This window comes from Phocoena sinus, chromosome 9 (assembly GCF_008692025.1).
Source record: "Phocoena sinus isolate mPhoSin1 chromosome 9, mPhoSin1.pri, whole genome shotgun sequence".
NCBI lineage: Eukaryota > Metazoa > Chordata > Mammalia > Artiodactyla > Phocoenidae > Phocoena > Phocoena sinus.
Window position 1 is genome coordinate 28,333,656 of NC_045771.1, and position 25,998 is coordinate 28,359,653.

Below are 25,998 nucleotides of genomic sequence, written 5' to 3' on the forward strand. Positions count from 1 at the left end.
TCCAAATTTTACAGAAAACTTTTTGTTTTCAAATACAAATGTTTATAGATTCTAAGTAAAGCAGTGTCAGAAGTGAAGAGGAATTTTTTAAATATTTATTTGTTTGCTTATTTATTTTGGCTGCGCTGGGTCTTAGTTGCAACGTGCGGGATTTTTTTTTTTTTAGTTGCAGCATGCAGCCTTCTTAGTTGCAGCATGCATGCGGGACCTAGTTCCCTGACCAGGGATCGAACCCGGGGCCCCTGGGTTCGCGGAGAAGCGCGGGCTCTTACCCACTGGACCACCAAGGGAGTCCCTGAAGAGGATATTTTTCATCATGATTAGGATATTGGTTAATTCTGAACAGAATGCAAAAACCAAGTTATATGGTTGTAGTGCTTAAAGACTCATTAGCAGTCATCTAGTCCAGCTAACTTCCCAGAGTGTGTGCTGGAGAGCGTGACTCCTACATGGTCTTCAGTGAGAGAGAGTCTGTAATTTTGGAGACGCTGCCTGCACTATTCTCCCCCCTCCTGCCCTCACTCCTCAGCGTCTCATTTCCCAGGTCTATTACAGGCTTTTACTAGTCCTCACACACACAGCACTTAGCTTTGTTTAGCTCGGTATCTCTCACAGTTATTTGCTTGCCAAACTCGTTCTGTCTTTGTGTACTACTTCTTTCTATCCAGATGTCCTGAGACACACAGTGGAAAACACGGAATCCCAAATTATCTTCTCGATGATTTTCTTTTTAGAGTGTGTGCAGTTTATAAAATGGGCATTTTATGTACGTATTTCACTTGAATTTAGCCTAAATATGAAGCAGGTAGAACAGATATATCCACTTACAGAAGAGGAAACTGAGGCCTACCATATCTGTGTTAACTCAGGATTACCTGTACCGTATATACAGTTTAAAAGTGTGTGACCATTTTGCATTGCTTTAGGAATTTTGTGCCCCAAAAGGGAAGGTAGTTCCAGTACCTTCCAACACCTTATAAATAATATGTACTATGATACATGCATAAAAGCCTTTGCTAAAACTTTTGTTTCCTTATTTCCAAACTATTTGCATTTTCAGGGAGAAGAAAGCTTAATGGATTGTATCACAAAAATATCTAGGAGCGCCTAAGTAAATTATTTCATTTTCATCATCACGTGTGCCAGAGGTTTTTTGCTAAATGGTGCGGAGCATCCTTCCCTTTGGACTGTGTCATAGCCCCTAGAGAGTCACATCTTCATAGCGGCTACCCTCCACCCTTCTCCCAGGAGATGGAGGCATAGGCTTGACTCTAAGCAAGTTTGCCTGGTTGGGGTAGGTTACTCAGTACATTCTTGTGACATTTTTTCCCTCTTATCCCCTTCTGAGACATTTTATAATCAACCTAGAAAGGTCACTAATTTTAACTTTTAAAAAGGCAGTAAAGTTTCTGCACATGCAGAAAAGTATTATTATATTTCAAAGGACATTTAAACTGAGGAAAAACATGAAACCATGTCTATAAAATATGCACTCTGTAGTAGAGTATATTAGAATGAGACCCTAACATATTTGTATAATAACTTTCTAAATATCAGCATTGGTAAGGTCATGAACCATTAAAAAATATGTATTGGGGCACTTTTTCTGCTAATTGAGATATAAAAGGGTACTGATGATCAGTTATCAAAAAATATAGGAAAAACTGCCTTTATAACAAAAGATTTCTCTGTACAGGTTTAGTTCCATGGTTTGGCTTGTGTTTAGCTGTTTAAAATTGCTTTTTGTAGAACTGCTTATAGTATAATTTACCCAGATCAGTTTTGTTTCTAGGTAGTAGTGCATTGCCATTTATATTAGAACACCTCCTTTAAGAGTGGTCACTTGTAGGTCTTGATGTCTTAATCTAAGGGTGGAATAGGGCTTTATGGTCTTCTCATCTTGGCAGTTTGCCTATATTCATATTCTAGTTTGTGAATAGCAAGCCAATTTTTAAAAAAATATTTATTTATTTATTTGATTGCGCTGGGTCTTAGTTGAGGCTCGAGGGCTCCTTAGCTGCAGCATGCGAACTCTTAGTTGCGGCATTCATGTGGGACCTAGTTCCCTGACCAGGGATTGAACCTGGGGCCCCTACACTGGGAGTGCAGCGTCTTAACCACTGCGCCACCAGGGAGGTCCCAGCAAGCCAGTTTCTAAAGGATAGCATTTATAACCTTAGACTGTTAGACTGAATCTGAAAATGCTGATATGAGCTCAAGTTTAACTCCCATCTAGCTGAGATTAAACTAGCAGAAGATGAGACTTCTCAGAAAAAGGGTGGGGGGAGGCAGTTCATGTTGCTGATTCTACAAAATGTGATACAGAAAAGGAAGAACTACATTTTATTCCTTTGCTGTTACAGGTCTCCTGCTGACATAGCGCACGCATTTTAACTTCTTACTGAACAATAGGAGTTTCTGATTTTTCATCATTTCTTTCAAAATGTTCTGTGATTTTGTTTGGTGATGATCCTCTCCTTGCAGCCTCACCTCTTGTTCTCTTTCCCATAAGAATTCAGGAAGTATATAAAAGCCAACTGGAAAGTATTTACTTCTAGGTTTCTTAATGCCCAGGTCACACTGTTGTTTTGAATCAGTTTCTTTTTCTCATCCTTAGCTGAAAACAAAACCAAAAAAAAAAAAAAAAAGGCTTAATCTTGTGGGGTTAAATAAAGGAAAGAATGTAGTGAAAGAAGGAAGATTCCTTTTATGCGGGGAAGCTGTGAGCACAGACTGCAGGGAATGACTGAAAGTGCCTGAGGGCATTTGGTCCCTATTGGTTTTCACATCAAATGCAGTGATGCCCACGGATAGCCTGTATTGTTGTCAGTTAAATGGGATCATGAGTGTCTGAAAGGTGTTTGAGAATGAACCGAAAATCATTTTCACAAGTGGATGATTACTTCTGCCACATGTTAACCGAACTCTATCAGAATGGCCCAGATTTTTGAGCCTGCATTAATTGCTCTTTCAACCTTGACTGAGGTTTCTCTTTAAGAAAGCCCTTTCCAGGACTAAACTACTCTATATATTGATTTTTTTTTCTTTCTGTATTTTTCCTTGAAAAATGAAGGCTTGTAGAAGAATAGGCTTTATCATTCAACATGTAGATTGATTGTTCCATTTCTTTGAATAAAAAGCTAGTCATAAGTGATCTGCCAAAAGTAATAGTCTTTTTTTTTCAAGCACCGAATAATTCCCAGTTTCTGTATACAATTATGTTTTTCAAATATTCATTAGTGATGATTTTTCCCCATAAAGTAAAACCATGAACTCCCACACACCATGGACTCCGTGCAAATAAATCATCATATGCTCCTTTCTATTAGAACTGTATACCACCACTCTAATTGAAACTAAACTACAATATTTAGTAATATGTCTGGAGAATTTGTGTGTGTTGAAGTGTTCTTTGAACAATCTTCAAGTTAGAAAGGTTTTATAAGGTGCTTTTAAAGCGTTTGGATAGATGAGTTCTTTATTTCATATTACCATTTTCTATTTCAAATATGGCATAGAGAATATTAGCTGTTTCTTTACTATACTAGAAAAATATAGGGTATATTGTAGTTTAGACATACTGTGTTATGAAGATGAGTTAAATCTCAGTTTTTAAAACTAATCAAAATGAGCTCTTGAAATTTCATTAACTTTTGTGACTATATATATTAGCAAATAATATATAGCATTTCTAGAAAATGGCTTAACTTATTAGTAAAACTAATTTCAGAGGTTTTTTGGCTTAAAGGAAGGCAAATCACAGAATGTTATATGGGAATCTGTTTTTTTTTTTTTTTTTAAAATACTCAAGGGGTACTGAATAAAAAACAAGCATTTAAAGTCATTTTATTTTACAAGCATTGCAATGTGAACATGTGATGAAATGTAAATACCTATTTGAAAATTCAGCAAAAATAAGCTTCGTATTTTACTGATTTTTGTTTCGCTTGAAGATTATTTTTACCAAGCTTCATTTTACTCCATAAATATATTGAGACCATTTTATTGATAATAGAGTAATGTATGTTGTTAATGATCAACATATCTCTACAGAAAAGTTTTTATTCCTGTTGTCACAGAACATTCTGATGGATTTCATTAAGACTCTGCATTTGTTTGTCCACAAATGAAAACTTTTAGAAGCAACTGTGGTATGTGTTCCAGCTTGCTTCTAAAGTTAACAGATAACTCTTTTAAGGATCACGTTGGGACCATAGAGGTTGTATAATTTTTAATGTTAAATATTGAGATTCTCTAATGACATATATAAATGTGATGTAATAGATGAAAAATAATGACCCGTTTGCTTTGTTGATAGTAACTGTATTGACTTGAGGTTTGGCTATGCCAAAACTTTTATTTTCTCTTCTTTTTTTTCTCTCTTTTCTTGACATTTTTCCTAACAGCCTGGTACATAATCTATGTCCATACCGTATTTTAAATATACAAGCGAAAATTCATAAAGTTCATTGTCTCTTAGCTTTGATATTTGAGGATAGAGCACGACCTAAGAATAGTTAGAAATAAATACCAAAAAAAAAGTCGTAGGTGAGTGGATCATTGATAGCACGTTAGTTTGTTTTGTGCCTCGTTTCCTAGCTGATTCCTATGTTTCTTGGGGGGAACTAGTACTCTCAATTAGAAACAGCCCTAGAAGAGGGATTAATACTTTAAGATTATTGCTGTATTTATACTGATTTATAAAACCAAATGCTTCAAGGCTTTACTCTTATGTGTTAAATCCGAGCTTTGTGTCAGGGCTGCTAATTTCTTTGTTACCTAATCCCATGTAAGAAGAGAAGATTTTAAAGTTAAGCAGGCAATTTTTTGTTCAAAGGGAACAGCTTCTTAATACCTTACTTAATTTGGGTGTATTGATGAAAGCAAACACTTTAAAATAGTATCTGAGCAGTTATTTTTAAATAACCCAAAATACTCTAGTTACATGAGTATTGTGATGGATTGGAAATATTTCGATGGAAAAAGTGTTATGTTTAGTATCAGTTTAGCATTGGAAATATGTGCTTTTGAACTGTGTTACGTACATTAGAATATATCTTCTGTCCTCATTTAAATAATCTTGAATCAAATTTAACTCCGATTAGGGAATTTGTTTCCTAGGGTCATACTCTAGTATAGAGTACTGGAGAATGTAATATGACTACGACTGTGAAAACTGCTGGTATGTGTTCCTCTTCCATCCATTTCTTTGTTGGTTTTTTTTTGGCCATGCCACCCGGCTTGTTGCATCTTAGTTCCCCGACCAGCGATCGAACCTGGGCCCCCTGCAGTGGAAGCTCAGAGTCCTAACCGCTGGACCAGCAGGGAATTCCCTCCATCCATTTCTTAGTAACTGAGATAATTTAACAAGGGTGAGAAAACATGTTTTGTTTAAAATCAAATTCTGTAGGTTGATGAAAATGAATCATGTTGAAGGCCCCACCAAAACTAAAACAGAAGACTTGCTTTTGGTTTGCTCTTTAAAACCTTTAAATAAGGTGACAGAAATTCACTCATTAGAGAATGTTGGTCTCATGCTGTGTGATAAATATTTATTTTATTGGGTAACATTGTAAATTGTCACACAAAACCCAGTTAAATGTGTGTTCCCAGTTTGTCTAGTATTTGGCAGGTCTAATTTACATACTCTGAAAAAAAACTTTTTTAATTTGAGATAATCCTACAATTGAGAGGAAGCTAGTAATGACTCAGCAGGTTACTAAATATTCAGGGAGAATACAGTTGCAGAGCAGACCGCACCCCCTTAACAACATTACCATATGAGCCAAGGTACTCTCTCTGTCCCAGGTGACAAATGCACTTCTTGGAAGATGTTCTCTACACCTTTATGGGGTAGAATCAGATTTCATAAAGCTTTAAAAAAATGAATTTTTCCAGAGTTCAGACAGCAAGAAAATAATATTAATAATAGATTTCTTAAATTCTAAACTATTTTTATGAAACAGAAATAAGTGACAAGTAAATAACTCTCAAGGATTTGTTTAATCATCACTATTGCCATTGTATGTCAAATAGATTTGGTCCTACCAGGTGTACCTTCTCCTTTTACAGAACTATGCAGTTATAACTGAAGTTCATGGTAATGACCCCAAGATGTTTATAGGGTCCTTTTCTAAATCATTAAGAATGATCAAATTATATTTTATGACTCTTTGAAGTCAACCTATTGTATACAAATTCTTTAAAAATTCATTATAGATGAATATACAGTCTCTATACAGAATAACTCATTTTTCAGTAATCATTGCTGTGTAAGTATAACGAAATGAATCTATTGCCTAGTATAACATGTTAAATGTAACTTTAGTGTATTTTTCTGAAATTAAAAAAACTTATTGGATTTTTATCCATAAAAGAGATAATTTATAACCTAACACTCAACATTAAAAACAACAACAAAAAATATGGAACTCTGAATTCAGCAGCAGTGCTAGGCATAAAGATGAGTTACAAGAGAATGCATCTTGAGTGATGAACTAGGCGATTGGGACTGACATGTATACAGTGATGTGCATAAAATTGATGACTAAAAAAAAAGGAAAAAGACCCAACACAGTCAAAAATAAAAATAAATAAAATAAATAAATTCACAAAAAAAGAATGCATCTTGGTTTTTACAGATGCTTTCTAATAAATGGATTATCTGATTGTAACCAAATATTCAAATGATTTTGGCTCCATTTTCCTTACTTTCTTTACACTTTAATCGTCCCCTGATAAGACAACCCACCTACAGAGAATTTAGACTGCTCTAAATATCAGAACTTGAGAATAGCTTTGAAAACTGGAAAGCCCATTTAACCATTAAAGTTTATAGGAATTCGCCTCTGTACTCAAGATAAAGTGACAAAGATCCTCATCTTTGGTCTATAGATATTCAACTTAGTCATGTCAGAGGTATTGTTTATGGAGCTGTAATGCCCACATCCTTCAAATCCTTAATAAAAGTGATTTTTTTCTAATGATAAAAGTAAGATGAGTTCTCATACATTGTTAATGACAATGCAAAATTGTACAGCCATGGAAAACAATCTGACAGCTTCTTATAAAGTTAAACACACTTTCACTGTAACTCAGTAATCCCAATCCTAGATATTTACCTAGGAGAAATGCAAACATGTGCCCACACAAAGACTTACATGTGAATGGCTATAGCAGCTTTATTTACGGTAGCCAAAAAGGTGGAAACAACTCAAATGTCCACCAACTGGTAAAAGGATAAACACATTGAAGTCATCCATTGAAATAAAAAGGAATGAACTCCTGATACAGACAAAAGCTGAATCTCGAAAACTTTATACTAAGTGAAAGATGCCAGACACCAAAGGCTACATACTGTGTAATTCCACTTATATGACATCCTGGAAAACAAAAAACTATAAGGTCAGAAATCAGGTCAGTGGTTGCAAAGCTGCAGATGTGAGGAGGAGATGGTTCATAAAAAGGCATGAAGGAACCTTTGGGTGGGGGGGTGGGAGTGTTCTATAAATTCACTGTGGTGGTCACATCCCTCCTATTTCAAGTTTCATCCAATTATATACCTAAAATGGGTGAATTTTACTTTAGGTAATCTACCAGTATACCTTACTTAAATGACAACAACAAAAAAAAGGAAGACATGCTCAATATAGAAATTGTGAAAATGGAGAAAGGTGTGAAGAAGAAAATAAAATTTATCTTTAATCTCACCAGCCAGGTACTCACTTCAGGTTTCCCATTTTGATACATCTTTCTGGATTTTTTTCCCCGTGCATACAGTATAAGTTCATGTGACAGCTTTTTAAAAACAACATTATTATGATTTTCCATTATCATCCTTTCTGGCCTCAGTCTTTTTTTTTTTTTAACATCTTTATGGGAGTATAATTGCTTTACAATGGTGTGTTAGTTTCTGCTCTATAACAAAGTGAATCAGCTATACGTATACATATGTCCCCATATCTCTTCCCTCTTGTGTCTCCCTCCCTCCCACCCTCCCTCCCTCCCTATCCCACCCCTCCAGGTGGTCACAGAGCACTGAGCTGATCTCCCTGTGCTATGCGGCTGCTTCCCACTAGCTATCTGTTTTACATTTGGTAATGTATATATGTCCATGGCACTCTCTCACTTTGTTCCAGCTTACCGTTCCCCCTCCCCATGTCCTCAAGTCCATTCTCTAGTAGGTCTGTGTCTTTATTCCCATCTTGCCCCTAGGTTCTTCAAAACTTTTTTTTTTTTAATATTCCATATATGTGTGTTAGCATACGGTATTTGCTTTTCTCTGACTTACTTCATTCTGTATGACAGACTCTAGGTCCATCCACCTCACTACAAATAACTCAGTTTTGTTTCCTTTTATGGCTGAGTAATATTCCATTGTATATATGTGCCACATCTTCTTTATCCATTCATCTGTTGGTGGACACTTAGGTTGCTTCCATGTCCTGGCTATTGTAAATAGAGCTGCAATGAACATTTTGGTACATGACTCTTCTTGAATTATGGTTTTCTCAGGTTATATGCCCGGTAGTGGGATTGCTGGGTCGTATGATAGTTGTATTTTTAGCATTTTAAGGAGCCTCCATACTGTTCTCCAACGTGGTTGTATCAATTTACATTCCCACCAACAGTGCAAGAGGGTTCCCTTTTCTCCACACCCTCTCCAGCATTTACTGTTTGTAGATTTTTTGATGATGGCCATTGTGACTGGTGTGAGGTGATAGCTCATTGTAGTTTTTTTTTTTTTTCAATCTTTATTGGAGTACAGTTGCTTTACAATGGTGTGTTAGTTTCTGCTCTATAACAAAATGAATCAGTTATACATATACATATGTTCCCATATCTCTTCCCTCTTGCGTCTCCCTCCCTCCCACCCTCCCTATCCCACCCCTCTAGGTGGTCACAAAGCACCGAGCTGATCTTCCTGTGCTATGCGGCTGCTTCCCAGCTGCTCCACGGCATGTGGGATCTTCCCAGACTGGGGCTCGAACCCGTGTCCCCTGCATCGGCAGGCAGATTCTCAACCACTGCGCCACCAGGGAAGCCCTGGATTCCTTTTATTCCTTTTTCTTCTCTGCTGTGGCTAAAACTTCCAAAACTATGTTGAATAAGAGTGGTGAGAATGGGCAACCTTGTCTTGTTCCTGATCTTAGTGGAAATGGTTTCCGTTTTTCACCAGTGAGGACAATGTTGGCTGTGGGTTTGTCACATGTGGCTTTTATTATGTTGAGGTGAGTTCCCTCTATGCCTGCTTTCTGGAGGATTTTTTATCATAAATGGGTGTTGAATTTTGTCGAAAGCTTTCTCTGCATCTATTGAGATGATCATATGGTTTTTCTCCTTCAGTTTGTTAATATGGTGTATCAAGTTGATTGATTTGCGTATATTGAAGAATCCTTGCATTTCTGGAATAAACCCCACTTGATCATGGTGTATGATCCGTTTAATGTGCTGTTGGATTCTTTTTGCTAGTATTTTGTCGAGGATTTTTGCATGTATGTTCATCAGTGATATTGGCCTGTAGTTTTCTTTCTTTGTGACATCTTTGTCTGGTTTTGGTGTCAGGGTGATGGTGGCCTCATAGAATGAGTTTGAGAGTGTTCCTCCCTCTGCTATATTTTGGAAGAGTGAGAAGGATGGGTGTTAGCTCTTCTCTAAATGTTTGATAGAATTCGCCTGTGAAGCCATCTGGTCCTGGGCTTTTGATTTTGGCATCACTCTTAACGGCAACGTAATCATTTTAACTGCTTGATTCTTAGATGGTTTTTGAATTTTTACTCTTAAATGACATTGATGAACATCTTTTTTCTTCATTCTCCCCTCAATTTTAAATGTGTCTTTTATGCCAAGAATCTGCTTTTATACAGTGAAAAAGCAGCTAGATGGTGATATTGATGCCTGATTCCAGAACTCATGCTTATAGTGAAAAAACTCAGAGTTGTTGAAGTTTAATCTGTTCTTAGTCAGTATAGTTAACTTTTCTGATATCTTTTATATATGTTCAAAAAATTTTTATGTAAAATATTTGTCTGGCTAATATGAAAACTAAAGGGCAGGAGCTATCATATTTTTCCTACATAGCATTTGTAACATTTCCTTTATGCAGAAATGTTTACTTCTGTTGAATGTAATTTTTTTCTTATATAGAGACTAAAACTCTTATGAGCAATTCCTTTCTAGAAATGTTTGATCAATTGTGACTTCTTCTGTATATATTCTGTTGAATTCTAGTGCAATAGTCCATAATACCTCAAGGCCCAACATCCAAATGCTTACCTTGGTTCCGGTCTTGAATTGTTTTTTATTCTAATAACATCTTTCAGTATACATGTGCACATCCACCCACCCCTCTGCTTTCTGTCTTCACAGAAACCATACCTTTTCATTCCAGATGTGGTGAGGCATCATTTTTAATGAGGTTGCAGGTGACAGTATTATCCCTTATGCAGAACCTTCACTGTCAGCAAGACTTACACTTGCTTGTGGTGTTGATGGTTTGTGTGTCCCTATTCACTTTCACTGATGTCTGACCTAGTAGCCCAGCAGCATGCTAAGTGAGACACATTGAAGAACCAGCCTGTGGTCACAGGCAGAGGTTATTCCAGGTGCCCTCTTGGCTCCTCTGCAGCTATTTGGTGCACTCCTTGCTAGTGAACTTGTACAGAGAGCATCTGTCGTGTCCACAGTGTATAGCTCCTGAGGTCATTGCTGTTAACCCTGTAATAGGAGCTTGGGTGTATGCCTTTCAGCAGAGGGAAATTACATAGGGAAGACAGAAAGAGAGCAACTAAACACCTATCACTGGCACCATAGAAGAGAAATTAGAGGCTAGAGCAAAGATGGGGCAAAGGGTTTCAAGGGGCCCTCAGGAGGAGATAGTGAACAGATGAGAACAGTAGCGGTAGATGTTTCTGATAGACTCTAAATGCATTCGCATTACATCCACAAGCGCAGACGATAGGTCATCAAGGGTATTGTGATAGAAGTTTGCCAAACCCTTCAGCTAGCTGATGTGTCTGAGAGAAAGAAAATATATAATTAATTTGGGCAGTTTGGGGTGATGCTTTCTAGGCAAGAGCCTAGGATTTATGTCAACTTTTAGTAAGCCCATGTTTGTTTGTATGTTTTTATTCAGAAAATTTAGAAACACGGGGAATAAAGAAGGCAACTCAAATCTTCCATAATCCCACCACTCAAAGGCACCATTACTAAAATTTTGGAATATCTATTTTGTATTTTTTTTTTACAAATTTCAAATCACTAAGTATTTATGTATCAATAGTTTTGAATCTGCTCTTTTCCCATAATATTATGCGATGAAATTTTCTTTATGTTATTTTCTCAAAAATATTTTTTCAGTGACATAGTATTTCTATGCATTTTCTAGCATTTATTAAACATTCACCTACTGTTGGACATTTAAGTTGTCACCTTTTTCATAATATAAATAACGCTGTTCTAAGTATCCATGTAGCATACATCTTTGTGTATGTATCTAATTATTTCCCTAATTCCATGATGAAGAGGTGGAGACCGTTTCTATATACTGCCATGTTATCCTACAGGAAGGTGGTCTTATGTTACACTCCACTAGCAGTGAATAAGAAATCCCATCATTTCAGCACACCTTAGCTAATATCCCATATTTTTTTCAAAAGGGGGCAAAGAGTATGTTTGTTTTGTTTTACAAAAGAAAATTATTTTCATAAGACAGAAACTAAAAATTCAAGCTAAGATTTCAGTTTTAAAAATTGAGAGAAAGTCTGAAGACTTTAGGCCCCTAAACAAACTATTAGTTATTTTTTAAATCACTCAGAATTGTTTATAAATTAAGTTAGTTTGAATAGCCTCAGCAGTGTTAAACCTCCACATTAGAAAAAGGGATTGTGATAAAATACTGAAAAGTCTTAATTTAAAAATTAGCTCTCTATTTGTCATATTTTAAACTTCTAACAATGTTTCCCACTTTTGTAGGAGGTATGTGGTATAATTTTAAATAGCTCTCCATGACACACTCATACCTGATTAATTTTTAATTTCTTCTCTTTCCTCCTTGATACTTAAGCTTACATCTGTATATTCGGTAAGAACAAAAGTTCTCTTCTCCAATGATTGACTACTTGAATCATTTCAATTTAGGTTACTAACAAAGTTAAACAAAAGCCTTGGTTGAAACTGTGTTAAATTATACAGTGTCATCTTCATTATTATCTAAATTTCATAGTTAGGAAAATTTGCAGTAAGAAGCTTGCATAAGTCAGGCAAATCTCCAAATTATGGAGCTGGCAGGGACCTCAGAAATCATCACATCTAGTCCTTTCATTTGATAGTTGAGGAAATGGAAACTGAGATTGGTGCGGGCACATCTCGGGAACACTCAGCTGAACAGCGACCCTTCTCCATGGGTTCTGGACTCTGCAGCCAGCTCCCTGCGAGGCCACACTCCTCAGCCCCGGTCATCTGAGAGCTGAAACATTTGGTACTATAGCGTCAATTCGTAGCCTTTGTCTCTCCTAAGAAATATGTATAAGAATAAAATTCCTACTGCTTCTTTGATTATCCTTTCTAACTCCAACTTCGCTGAATTTGTGGGAAGAACTGACAATTGACAAGCCACATAAATCAATTCCCTTTCAAAAGCCTTATAACAGGCTCAGTCATTTTGTAACACAGAAGCTGCGTGCTGTCACAGATTCCAAATGAACTAAACTTTGCCTTTAGCAGGCTCGTTGCAAGAATGAATACCTATGGAAGAAATACGATAACGTGGAACCACACCATTATTCATGTAAAGTATTCTTTTACTTGTTTTTCTTACCAGATATCTGTATGCCCTTGGACAGAAGGTTTGGAAAAGATGGAAAAAGCGTTACTTTGTTCTTGTTCAGGTAAGTAGATTTTTTTTCCTGTAACATAATCACTCTAAGCCATTCTCAAATTTTTTGTGGGTTGTATCTATCAATATTCACTGTATCAGAAATTAAAACTGAGAAATTAAAAAAAATATTTTAATTCATTTTAAAATAAAATTGGTAAGTCCATTATATGCCAACGCAAATAACCTTTTTATTTAAAATAACTATTTTTCAGGCCAAACATTTTAGTGATATAAGTGGCATTACTTTATGCTTTTGTACCCCTCTTTAATATTCTGGCTTAATAAAGTAGAATGCAGCTGCATTTTCACATCAGCTTCTGCCTTCAATCTGTTGCAATCTCAGGTGAAATTTAGCCTCTGGAAAACTCCGCTATACGCTCTTGAGAGAGTAAGTGTGAAACAGGCAAAGATGTTTGAATATTGTTAGAAAAATGGTTTTGACTTCCCAAGTCCCTGAAAGGATCTTGAAGAGCTCCGGGATCCCAAGAGCATATGTTGAGAGTCACTGCATTGTTCGATAGTTCATAGATAAAACTTAATACATAGAAACATGCATTTTTATAAAAATGTACCATATATATCACTTATTCACATGTACAGGTCTTTAAATTACCTTGACTGGTAGATTTGTTTGTGATAGGATTCTGAATGTAGACAGGATATTGGAATGTACCCTTCAGTTGACTCTTTTTTGTTTTGGTTTGGTTTTTGAATCATGGATGACCTTTGCTCATGGAATATACTCATTTAGTTAAAGTTACATTAAAGAATAAATGTGAGTAGTAGTCATTCCATTTCATGATAAATCCAAGCTGTTTTGTTCCCAATGAATATATATGAAAAGAGAAGCTCTCTTGGGATCCTTAACACAAAACAGTCTGTAAAATCTCATCAATTCCTATTCACACGTAAGTAGTTTAAATAGCCCAGATCAGATTAACATGGTGAAATTCCAAGGAAAGAAAATTATTCGCTGTCTTCCAGAAATAAAGCCATCTGTCAACTGCTGGATAAAATTATTTTATCGATGTGCCATAATAGCATGGTAACTTCATGAAAAGTATAACCTTTTCATCAAAAGTGCTTTTTTTCCCCTGGGTAAAGTGTGACTTTTTCTTATGTAAATAGAACCAATACTTGGTCAACGAGTTTAATAAAAGATGCACACACATGTGCGCGCACACACTGACGATCTTTTGATATAAACCCCAAGCATTTGCTTTGAGAAAGGGCTCCCTGTTGGGAGTTCTCAGTGATCCTCCTCCAAAAACCACACCTATAAGCCATCTTCTTTGGTTTCCAGGTTTAATTTCTTGACATTGGCACAAGAATTGAAATGCATTTACCAGGCAGTTGGAGTGCAGGTCTTTCTCCAGTTATAGATGTCTCACCCACATCTAATTTGACAAGTTTGTGTTAGTGACTTGTCTTTGTCAAATCTTTCCAAGCATTCAACTGATTTTTTGTAGGAAGTGCAGCTTCTTTTTCATAGTCATATGTCATTCATTTACATAGAATCTCATAAGTTCCCATCCCATAAGTTCAGTAGCTGATGTTATTGGCCTAATAAGCAAACCCTACTGACTCTTAGCAAGCCTAGAGTTTAACTGGTGGAAATATGTATGAGAGCACATGAGAGTGTCGCCCAGTAACCACAGATGTTCAACATGTCATACCTTTTAGTCGATATGGTTTTTTTAGAGCAGTTTTAGGTTCACAACAAAATTTAAGGGAAGGTACAGAGATTTCCTATATATCCTCTGTCCCCAGACATAGGCTCCTCCACTGTCAACCTCACTCACCAGAATGGTACATTTGTTACCAAGGATGAACCTACGTTGACACATCATCTTCATCAAAAGTCCGTAGTTTTTATTAGGGTTCACTTTTGGTGTTTTACCTCTGTGTATTTGGACAAACATACTATTCATTATTGTAACATCATACAAAGCATTTTCACTGCCTTGAAAATCCTCTGTCTTCTGCCTATTCATCTTCCCCTCCACCTTTGGCAACCCTTGATCTTTTTACCATAGTTTTGCCATTTCCAGAAAGTCATAGAGTTGGAATCATGCAATATGTAGCCTTTTCAGATTAGCTTCTTTCACTTACGAATTTGCATTTAAGGTTTTTCCATGTTTTTTCATAGCTTAAAAGCTCATTTCTTTTTAGCACTAAATAATATTCCATTGTCTGGATGAATCACGGTTTATTTATTCATCTGCCGAAGGACATCTTGGTTGCTTCCAAATTTTGGCAATTATGAATTGAGCTGCTATACACGTTTGTGTGCAGGTTTTTGTATAGACATAACTTTCCAGCTCCTTTGGGTAAATGCCAAGGAATGTGATTGCTGGATCATATTCATGATTTTTTTTAAGAACGAATCAGAGAGTGTTTGTTGTATAGAGATCCAGTGAAGTGACAGTAGGCTAAAGAGCTTCTTATATACTGACTGTTTTAATATGAAAACTCGGCCTTAGTAGATCAGTTTTGAGAGGTCAGATGGACACCTCATGCTTCTGGCCAGGTAAAGTTCAAGGTAATCCTTTGCTTCTTACCTTATTTTCTGGCATATGATCACAAGAATCAAGTTATAAAACAACCACGTATACTTTATCACCCCATAAGAGAGTTCAGAAATGAAAGAAGGAAGTTGAATACTTTTGAGATCATTAATTGGTATGTCTTTTAGGAACATTAACCATGTCTTTGGAGAGCTAGAAAGTTCTCCACGTAACAAAAATATGTTTAACATTTTAAAGGCAAAGTTCAGTTTAAACCAAAGGAGGTAAACCTCTATACCCCGTAATTAAAATTTAGGAGAAACACCACCAAACTATCATGAATTCAGATTTATTCTACCTGAGGTATCATTTTAAAATTTGAGGTCATATTTAAGCATTGTATCTTTACACAAATATATGTAAGTACGTGTACTCACACAAAGAATCCCATGCCCAAGTGTTTTGAGATTTACACGCCAGTAGTCTGGCAACTTTTTGAAGTTTTAAATACAATTGAATCTTCCTTTCAATTCCAAATGTAATGGGAAGACAAATTGAATGTACCCACTTCAAAATCAAGATGGGTATGTATGGAGATTGAGCAAGAAGGCCTCATTGGGAAGAGCCAGGTAGTTTTATCAGTATTTTTAAAGATAGCTCTCATTCTATTGGCAAATAGTTCGTAGATCTATACCTGCAGGCTGCACTATTAAAAGGTGAAGGAGTCATTTTCGGAGAGGACAGTATACCCCTGCTGTGTCTGCTGCCGCCATCGTCAGAATGGTGCTCTGGTGATAATGTGAATCTCATCACCACTTGTGAGTGTGTATTATATGAGTGATACAGCTGGAGATCTAGCCATCAGCCCAAGAATTTGTACTCATAAAAATTGATTGAGAGTCGGGTTTGGTCAGCTGCAAAGTCATTGTTCAAAGGGAACACTTGCAGAGCTGTTGAGGTGAAGAGACTTTTCAAAGACTCTTGTATAAACATTTAAATCAGAGTTGAAAATGGGAAAATGAATTACTTATCAATGTGGGGTGTTTATTTAGCTTCTAAGTAAGATTAGTTTTGGACCCCATTTAGATTCTGAAGCCAGTATAGTGACAGTAGTAATTAGATCTTTCATGTATCTAAGAGGCTGCATTTGTTTTTCATGAAGGTAAATTTTGGTTCAAGCCAAACTGAAAGAACAGTGATTTTGAGGAATATGTTTGAACTCTTAAAAACTTACATGTGTTTGTATTAAACTTATATGTGTTTGTTATGCTTATTCAGTGTTTTAGTATTACATTTGGAGGATATCATTGGCATAAAGTACTTATGACACTAATATGTTTTAGTTCATTATAATAAACCATTCAGTAGCTTCAAAATTCTATACTTGTATTTATGATTTAACCAAACTGAATTATTTCATAATTCTGTATTCAGCTAATGCCTATTCAAAAAACTGTATGCCCCCAGATATTGCATATTCTGTGGTAATGTAAAAATTCCTGAATCACTCACCTATTAATACAATTATTGCTATATTTAATCTAATATTTATTATGCAAATGTGGCAGGCATTTATGGGGTGCACTTTTACTACATTATCTCTTTTACTCTTCAGAATAAGGTTTATTTGAGGGTAGGTATTATCTCCACTGTACAGATTAAATTGATGTACAAAGAGGTTATATAATTTGTCCAGAATTATACAGTTAGTAAGTGGTAGCGTCAAGTGATTAATACAGTTCTGTCAGTCTCTAGAGGCTAAGCTCTTATTTCCTCTGTCACGGTGCCATGATCAAATTAATGCACACAACTACAATTGATCTGAAGACAAACAGAAAAAACGAATAATCACCGTGGATCATTCATTTCACGAAGTACAAAACAGTGTTACTCCATTAAAGAAATGGCCAGTGACTGATGGCATAAAGAGTCCCATGCTCATGAAGGCCACTTACCGTATGACATGCCTGGAAACTGAAGAAGATAGACATCTATGTTGTTTTGGCCCTGTATCAGAGTGTTCACTGCTTGTTGTCAATGTGTCAGAATCATGACTTGAAGTTGCTGCAAACAACAGCAGGCTATCAAGACATAATGTTAATTACACATCAGCTGAGTTGGCACAGGATATAAACAGTCAGCCATGCCACTGAGTGATCATTACATGCTGCAAACATACGAGAACCACTCTGTTAGTGACATGCCATCAAAATCTGCTCTAAACTTAAAGAAGTGGCTGCCCCAGCCTACTGATATCTGAAATATTCAGCACACCTGGAGAAGCACTGCAGCAGGCTACTGTCACAGTTCTGAGATGCCACTAACTGCAGGAAATTATATGGTCTAGGTTTAGTCTTAGGACATAAGCTGATGTTTGCTTATAGTAATGCAAAGTGAATAAATAAGCTGCTGTCAAGTCAAGAAAGTCATAGGGTAGTGGCTCTCTGGCTTCATGTTTTAAACTGATTTAAAATGTACAAACCCAAGACATACTCAGTATAGGATAAAACCAAACCATACACAAGTATTTATGGCAGCGAATGAAAGGCCCTCTTCAGCACCCCTACCAGCACGGCCACCTTATTCCAGTCTTCCCCCCCAATAGCCAGATAACCATTGCTAGTAGTTTGACCTTTTAAACTTGTTTCAGTCTAATCCAACCCTAATGGAATCATTCCAAGTATTGATACATTTGTGAATTGTTTTGATCCTCCTATTTTTTTTACTGGAGTATAATTGCTTTACAGTATTGTGTTAGTTTCTGCTGTACAACGAAGTGAATCAGTTATGTGTATACATATATCCCCTCCCTCCCACCGCACGCCCTATCCCACCCATCTAGGTCATCACAGAGCACTGAGCTGAGCTTCCTGTGCTATACTGCAAGTTCCCACTAGCTGTCTGTTTTACACAAAGTAGTGTATTTATGTCAAACTTGATCTCCCAATTCATCCCACCACCCCCTTCATCCCCTGTGTCCACACATCCGTTCTCTATGTCTGCGTCTTCTCTATTGCTGCCCTGCAAATAGGTTCATCTGTACCATTTTTCTAGATTACACATATATGTGTTAATATACGATATTTGTTTTTCTCTTTCTGACTTCCTTCACTTTGTATGACAGACTCTATGTCCATCCACATCTCTACAAATGACCCAATTTCATTCTTTTTTTATGACTGAGTAATATTCCATTGTATATATGTACCACATCTTCTTTTAAAATATATCATAAAGTTACCATATCAGTATTTTAAAATCTGTTTTATTCTTTTTAATGGACGATTGGATCCCATAGTGTAGATTAAGATAATTTATATAACAATTCCCCTCTTTGAGACATTTAAGTTCCTTTTTTTTAATCAACAAATAATGCTGGAATCAATATAGATGCATAATCTTTAGGTGTATTGGGAGTATTCCTATAGAAATGAAGTTGCTGGGCCAAAGGCATAGATACCTATAATATGAAGTAAGATTTATAAAGCTCTAGCTGACTCATGAATGCTTAAATACTCACCAAAACTTTTTTTTTAATTTGTCTTTTTTTTATAGTTAATGGTCATTATGTGTCAAGTTGCACGTATTATCTTTCAAAATGCACGTATGAAAGAAACTTGAAAATTCTTTTGGTTGTGGAGCTTATTTGGAACAAAATCTCAGAGGAAAAGAAGTTTTTTAAGTTTCATTTTTAAGATAACTTTTGCTTTGTGATAATTGAGTTTTCCATAGCCAAAAGAAAAAGAACCAAAAACAAGAAAATGGCCATATTAATTTATACAATTTACCTTTGGGCATTAACGAACTAATGCATTTACTCTTCAAAATGGTTCTAAAATATCATTTACCTATGTCTCAAGAGCTAAAACTGTAAAAGAAAGTAGAGTGCGAGTAGGGCTGAATTTGGTAAGGAGTATCTCATACAGATCGGGATATGATCGCAATGCAAAAATTCCTCTTTCGCGTATACCCTGTGTTCCCTTAAAATTTGTGTTATTTTCATGTTTAGATTGCAAAGAAATGTCTATTTCTCTTCTTTTCTAGCTCATATCTATATGAAAGAGCAAAGGCCCTATGAATGAGGAATGTGCAATATTGTGACAATATCCTTTATCTGAATTAAATTTTAATGGGCTTAAATTTTTTGTTTTATAAGACTCAGCTTTAAAATGCTGTATGTGTGTATCTTTATGTATATGCATGCATTCGTATGCATATATATCTTTACACATACATGTGTAGTGTTCCTGCCATATAATTAAGACTTGGTAAATGTAAGATAAATTAATATCTCACCTTTAATTTGGGTTCCTTCTCAAACCTCTATATGGAACATAGAAACTGACTTATATTTGGGCATACTTGAACCAAAACGTTGGTGTCGTCTTTGATGACTCTTTTTTCATTGCCCCCAGTGTCAGTCAGAAAATACTGTTTTATCTACAGCCAGAACAGTATCCTGCTTACATTCAATTCTTTCCATCTTCTCTGCTCCTGTTCTAGTTGAAACCACTATTATCTTCACATGGATTTTCACAATAGAATCCCAGCTGTTCTCTCTGCTTCTACTTTCTACCATTCTCTTTACAATCCATTCTTCACATTGCCAGAATAATCTACTTGAAGCATAACTCAGATTTTGCCAATTTTCTGTCTAAATCCCTCCATGACTTCCCATTACACTTAGAATAACCTCTGACTCTAGCCTAGAGAAGGTCCTATATATTGTACATATTGTGGCCTCTAGCTTCCTCTTTCACGAGTCCCTGCCTGTGTCTGAGCTGCACCGTGACTTGTAATGCCCTGCGCCCAGATTAATCGCAGTGCCAAGAGCTGGAGTTTAGCACCTCCAAGTCACCAGCCCCCCTCTCAAATATATGATAATATGAGTTTATTTCTAAAGTGTGATTTCTATGCAAATATGCCTTTGAATTAAGTCTCCCTACCTTTCTTCCACTCAGTTGTTGCTTGGCTACCCCTAAATGCATCTAAAGAAATTCCGAACAGTTTTTCTACTGCTTATATTTCCTCTGTGACTGGCTCATTCTACCTACCCACTTAGGTATCAGGTCAAATGTCACCTTAAATAGGTCTTTTTTACCCACCCAATCTACAGTGACTCCCTGTCACATTACCCTGTTTTATATTTTTCAGAGCATTTTTTCTCTAATCAGAGTTGTCATCCTTATATATCTATTTTTTAATTATCTCTTTACCCCTTCTAGAATATATGCTCCATGAAAACAAGGACCTTGTTTTCTTATAATCTACTGTGAGTAGAAACTGCCGAAATATTTGTTCAATAAAAGAGTATATGTGAATCGGTCTGAGCATTGTTTTAAAAAGACTGCCTTTCCTCTTTCTAATTTATGCACTGATTGCTAAATCATTTTTATTCCATTTGGTCAAGACAGTAAATATATATTTCCTTCAAATCCATCATGATCTTGAAGATATATTCATTTTCCTTGATTAAATTAAGCTCTGGGATTTTTTTTTTTTTTTTAAATAACTCTAGCAGCACCTTTGGCCTCTGCCAAGAACATTCCCAGCTAAGGATTTTTAAGCCTTAATCTTTACTGAAATTAGACGGTGACAGTTGCTAAGCTGCCAGCTGTTAACATGATCCCTGCGGTAGGCATACAACACACAAACCTGAATGCTGTGGTGTCTAAGAACTCACCGTTAGCGGTTACACGTGTGGACACAGACAGGTGTTAAACAGGTTGGCAATTGAAAATAAAATGGGAGGTTTCCCAGACCAGATGCAGGTACCTCGTGGGACCTCAGCAACTCAGGTGCCCCATCAGAGGTAATGATGCCAAAACCTGATTTAATGCTGTCCTCAGATTAAAGTCTGTTTATATCCCCCAATTCTCAACAAATCCATTCTTTATGGAGTTATTAAGAGTGGATTGGGTTAAGGATATTGAATGTTTATCATTGCTCTGTCTCTCCACTGAATGGATTTTCAATTGCAATTATAGTATATAAGCTTATAAGTAAGCTTATACATGAAAACAAATGCTAGATCAGAATAGGTCAGACCACCTGTTTCTGTCTAACTCCCTGGTATGCGAAGATGGAGCAGAGTGGAGGCTGCAAGACTGCCTTCAGCTGGAAGCATGGGGAGCATGGTAAACCCCTGGCCCCTGTAGCTTATCCTTCAGCAGCATACATTAACTGTTAGTGCCAACTGATATTGACAGTTCTTTTCGTTCAGAGTGCAACTCCTCCAGTTTACCCTCACTCTGGATACTGGCGAGCAAACGGGTAGCTACAAGGTGTTGACACTATTCTGAAGGATTCACTTGAGTATATCCTACAGGTTCATTGTAGGGTTTGCCTCTGGAATGTGATTTAGCATGACCTTGCAAAAGAGATGGGCAAAAGTGAAGGTGCTTGGGGACGTTAGAGGAATCAAACGCATAAAACACAGCATCATTTTATGGAAGCGCAACCAGGAGCCAATGAGTCAAAAGGATAGTGTTCGTAGTTAGTTGCTTCCTGAGCCAGAGTATTCGAAAGCCAAACTGCACTTTTTTCAGTTGTCTCCTGGGTCCGATTTCCTGATTGTCAGTGACAGCTTCGTTGGTCGTTGGTGTTTTGTTACTCTTCCATCTGTACTCTTCATTAAAACTCTGGGCCCAATTATCTGTGATAGACTCCAGGACTGTTAGGGGACTTTTGAGATATTAGAGTAAACAAAATATTAAAAGAAGTACAAAATAATACATATTTAATACCATTTAAATTACCATGACTTTCAAAAGTAGGCGATCTCTCTAAAGCTGGAGGTCTCTTGGCTTTGGGTTTTTTTCTTGGTATCTCTAAAGATTTTGAAATTGGTACTTAAACATATCCATCATGTTAAGAGATAATTGTATTATTTAAAGGTAGCTAGAAATACAATACGTAAAGCAGAAAACAGCAACTGAACCTGTACTTCAGGTTATATAAAGAAAAGAGCAACGTTGATGTAAGCCTTTTACACTGACTTAAAAAAGCAAGTAGCCTTTTGGCGGGTAGTTTTTAAGGCTAGATCTTAAATAGCAAGCACATTTTTAGCACTTTAGGTGCGTTATGCATATTAATTCTGGATTGTTTCATGTGTGACAACACGAATGTGATTTATATAAAGAGCTTTAGAGATTAATCTTTATTGTTTTAAGAGAATAATTTTTTTAAATATACATTGAAATATGTATTCAAGATAATGTCCATTAGAAATGGAGGGACTAATATCTAAAACTACATTTAAAAGCATCTCCAATTTTTCTTCTCCCTCAGTTTCTTGTTCATTTACGTATTCATTCAACAGGTATCTTCAGTAACATAGTCACTGTCTGCTTAATGGAAAGAAACAGCGCATGAGACTGGGGAGAAATAGAAAGCTAAAGGGGGAGAGAACCAAGTGAGGCTGGAAAGCAGAAGACTGAGGCGTGAAAGTCAACAGTCCTTAGTCATTCCCAGCACGGAAGCATACAGCCCCCAAATCGGGTCAATCCCCAAGTCAGTCAGGTATCTTCACACCTGTTGCAGAACAAACTGCATCTCTAACCCACAGTGAAATGACTCTAGGAAGACACAAAAGCATAGAGAGAAGGTTGATGGTTCCCTGACAGTTGGATTTGATTTATTGGGAGACCACTGCATAACAGGCAAGCATTGTGCTAGGTGCTCTATGTCAGTATCTCCAGTTCTCTCAAAGCCCTTTATAACATGAGTCATTGTTGTCTCTGTTTTACAGAAAATCAAACTGAACTATACAGGGCTTAAAGTAATTTGTCCAGAGTCTTGTCAAAGATAAGTTGGAAAGAATAAGGTTAAGCAATTGAGGGGGATATGAAACTGGGACTTGGATTTGAAATGGCAGACTCATTTGTTAAGCCTGGCTTATCCCCCTTCACTTCCGATTGAAATGCTTCCAATATTGAAATACGATTGTCTTCAGAGAGCCCTTTGCTGGCCACATTATCAAAATTAGACTCCCTTCAATGACATACTCTTTACTCTGCTTTATTTTTCTTCAAAGCAATTCACCACCCAAAATTGTTGTAGGTATCTCCTTGTTTATTTGTAATTCAGTCTTCTCCACCTCACTATGTGAGATTGATTTTATTTTTCTAATTTTTTTTTTCTGATTCTGGTGCTGGGGACATTGTTGTATCCTCAAGGCCTAGAAAAATACACTGTAGGTATTCAGTAAGTATTTGTTGAATGAATGAATGAATAACAGGGGAAAAACGACCCATAAGAACATGGAAGAAGATAATAAAAATTGTAGATGTACATGAAACTACAGCCCGTTACTTACCATTCTGACTAGTAAGGAATGAAAGACTAATTCTCACATTTCTAAAAGGTATCAAGGAAGGACCGGATGTGTCTTCCTAAAAAAAGACCAGTTAGGCAGGAGCACTCACATCAGTCTTCAAACTGTTTTCCTAGTATGTCCCTTAAATTAAATTTTTTACAACTATAGATCACTGTAAACTTTTTATCATAAATTTAAATAGTTGCAACGGATGCAGATTCTAAAATAAAACCATTAAATTAATCGTAAAAATGCTCAATAGAATTTACATGCTGTTGTGATTTTATATGCACCTGTAACCATTGCAAATTGTATACTATTAGCTTTTTCTCCTTGAATTCTTATTTCCACGGCTGTTCCCCAACGGAATTTTATTCTTAGGAAATAAGTATTATGCATCAAAAATTTTTTATCACTCTATCACACTTCTCTGCAGTTAAAAATGTGTACAGGGCTTCCCTGGTGGCACAGTGGTTGAGAGTCCGCCTGCTGATGCAGGGGACACGGGTTCGTGCCCCAGTCCGGGAAGATCCCACATGCCGCAGAGTGGCTGGGCCCGTGAGCCATGGCCGCTGAGCCTGCGCGTCCGGAGCCTGTGCTCCGCAACGGGAGAGGCCACAACAGTGAGAGGCCCATGTACCACACACACACACACAAAAAAAGATGTGTATGTTGCCTCGTATTTCCTTAACACTCAACTACTGAACTTAATAGAGTATATCTACAGAGATATACTGTAGATATACTCTATTTGATGGGAAATAGAGTATATCTACAGTATATGTAATTTGATGGGAAATTGTGTGACTTGAGAAGTAGTATACATCCAAGAAGTTGTTCATGAATAAAAGCACTAGAAAATATTATAGTATGGGTGGAGATTCAGAAAAGATACAATTCACCTTCCTGAAAATATTTAAAGTGGAGTTCCTGATATTGGAAAGGTGAATGAGTGTGGTATCTCAGAAATATCAAACTTAAAATATAAAAGAATTAAAGAGCATAATGATAAGAAATAGCTAAATCTAAATTACTGTTATAAAATATTTTGACTCAGAAACGTGAAAGATGATTCCTAAAATACGTTATAGGTATATGAAGTAATTAAGTAATTATAACAATATGTGAAAACTAAACTCCAGATTTTGTGAAAGTTAATGAATGGAGTGATTAAAATAAGCTACATTTTTCAAGTTCTGTAAGACACAGTAAACAATGATTTGTCTTTCAGTAAATAGAGAAAAGGTGGGGTCAGTGATGTCTTTGAAAACTTTTAAAGTAACTAGTATCGATTAAAAATAGGATGCCAAGGAAATTGTAGTAGCCATATTACAGAAGACAGCGATATATACGTATATATATATGAATTTTTAGTATAAATGAGTTAAATGGACCTAGTAACTGATTCTCGGAGTGGGATAAAAACCAAAATCCGTATGTGAGATATACCACAAACAAAAGGCCAAAACACAGAGAAAGTAGGATGACAGTATTAAATTCAGACCAAGTAAAATTCAAGAGAAGTATTAAATCTATGAAAGGATTATAATTTTATATTGGTTAAAGATATAGTTAACATTACTATAAAACAAATGATGGTGATTTATTGAATATGTACTTGAGAGAAATGCCTCAACTTGCTTGCTGTTCAACTCACTTTTCTCTCTCTCCCCTACCCTTAGTAGTCTTTGATTATAGTTTCTTACAGATATCTAACAAAATATCTTATAGCTCTCTTAAATAGTAACTTTGCCAGAAATTAAAGGCAATTGGCTTGTTATTTGGGAATACAGTTTTTAAGTTTCAGAATGTGTATTAGAATGTGGTATATCGGAAGGAGTACTTACTGGATTGAGGAGACTTGTGTTCTACACTCAAGATGACCATCTCCCTCTGGGTGACCTCAGGAAAGTCAGTTTCCACATCCGTGAACTCTCAAGTTGAGGTCACAACCTCAGGGATCCATAACCCTCATCCCTCAATACCAGTATGTTTCAGAGGATAATCATATGTTTTCTTTTCAGTGAAGCTTAGCTCTGAGAGTAACTATTTGTCACTTAGTGAGACTTGAGTCCTCTAGGTATCACAGCCTCTAGTTTCCAAAGTATTAAAAATCCTCACCACATGATTGAAATCTATAATTCTAGCAAATGTAACAATATTTTATTCCATTGGTGAATTTTTACTGATTAATACCTTGTAGAATGTTAGGACAATACTATCAAAGAGTATTGCACCCTGGTGGTGCAGTGGTTAAGAATCCGCCTGCCAATGCAGGGGTCACGGGTTTGAGCCCT

The 25,998-nt window shown here is 36.4% G+C and overlaps 1 protein-coding gene across 11 annotated transcripts in view; it reads left to right on the plus strand.

Moving 5' to 3' along the window:
* CADPS2 (calcium dependent secretion activator 2) overlaps nt 1–25,998 on the plus strand; it is a 494,346-nt gene that overhangs the window by 283,065 nt on the left and 185,283 nt on the right. For all 11 annotated transcript variants that reach the window (XM_032643104.1, XM_032643102.1, XM_032643096.1 and 8 more), the window contains exon 9: nt 12,821–12,887. In XM_032643104.1, the coding sequence (XP_032498995.1) occupies nt 12,821–12,887 (67 nt within the window). The remainder of the gene's footprint in view (nt 1–12,820; nt 12,888–25,998) is intronic.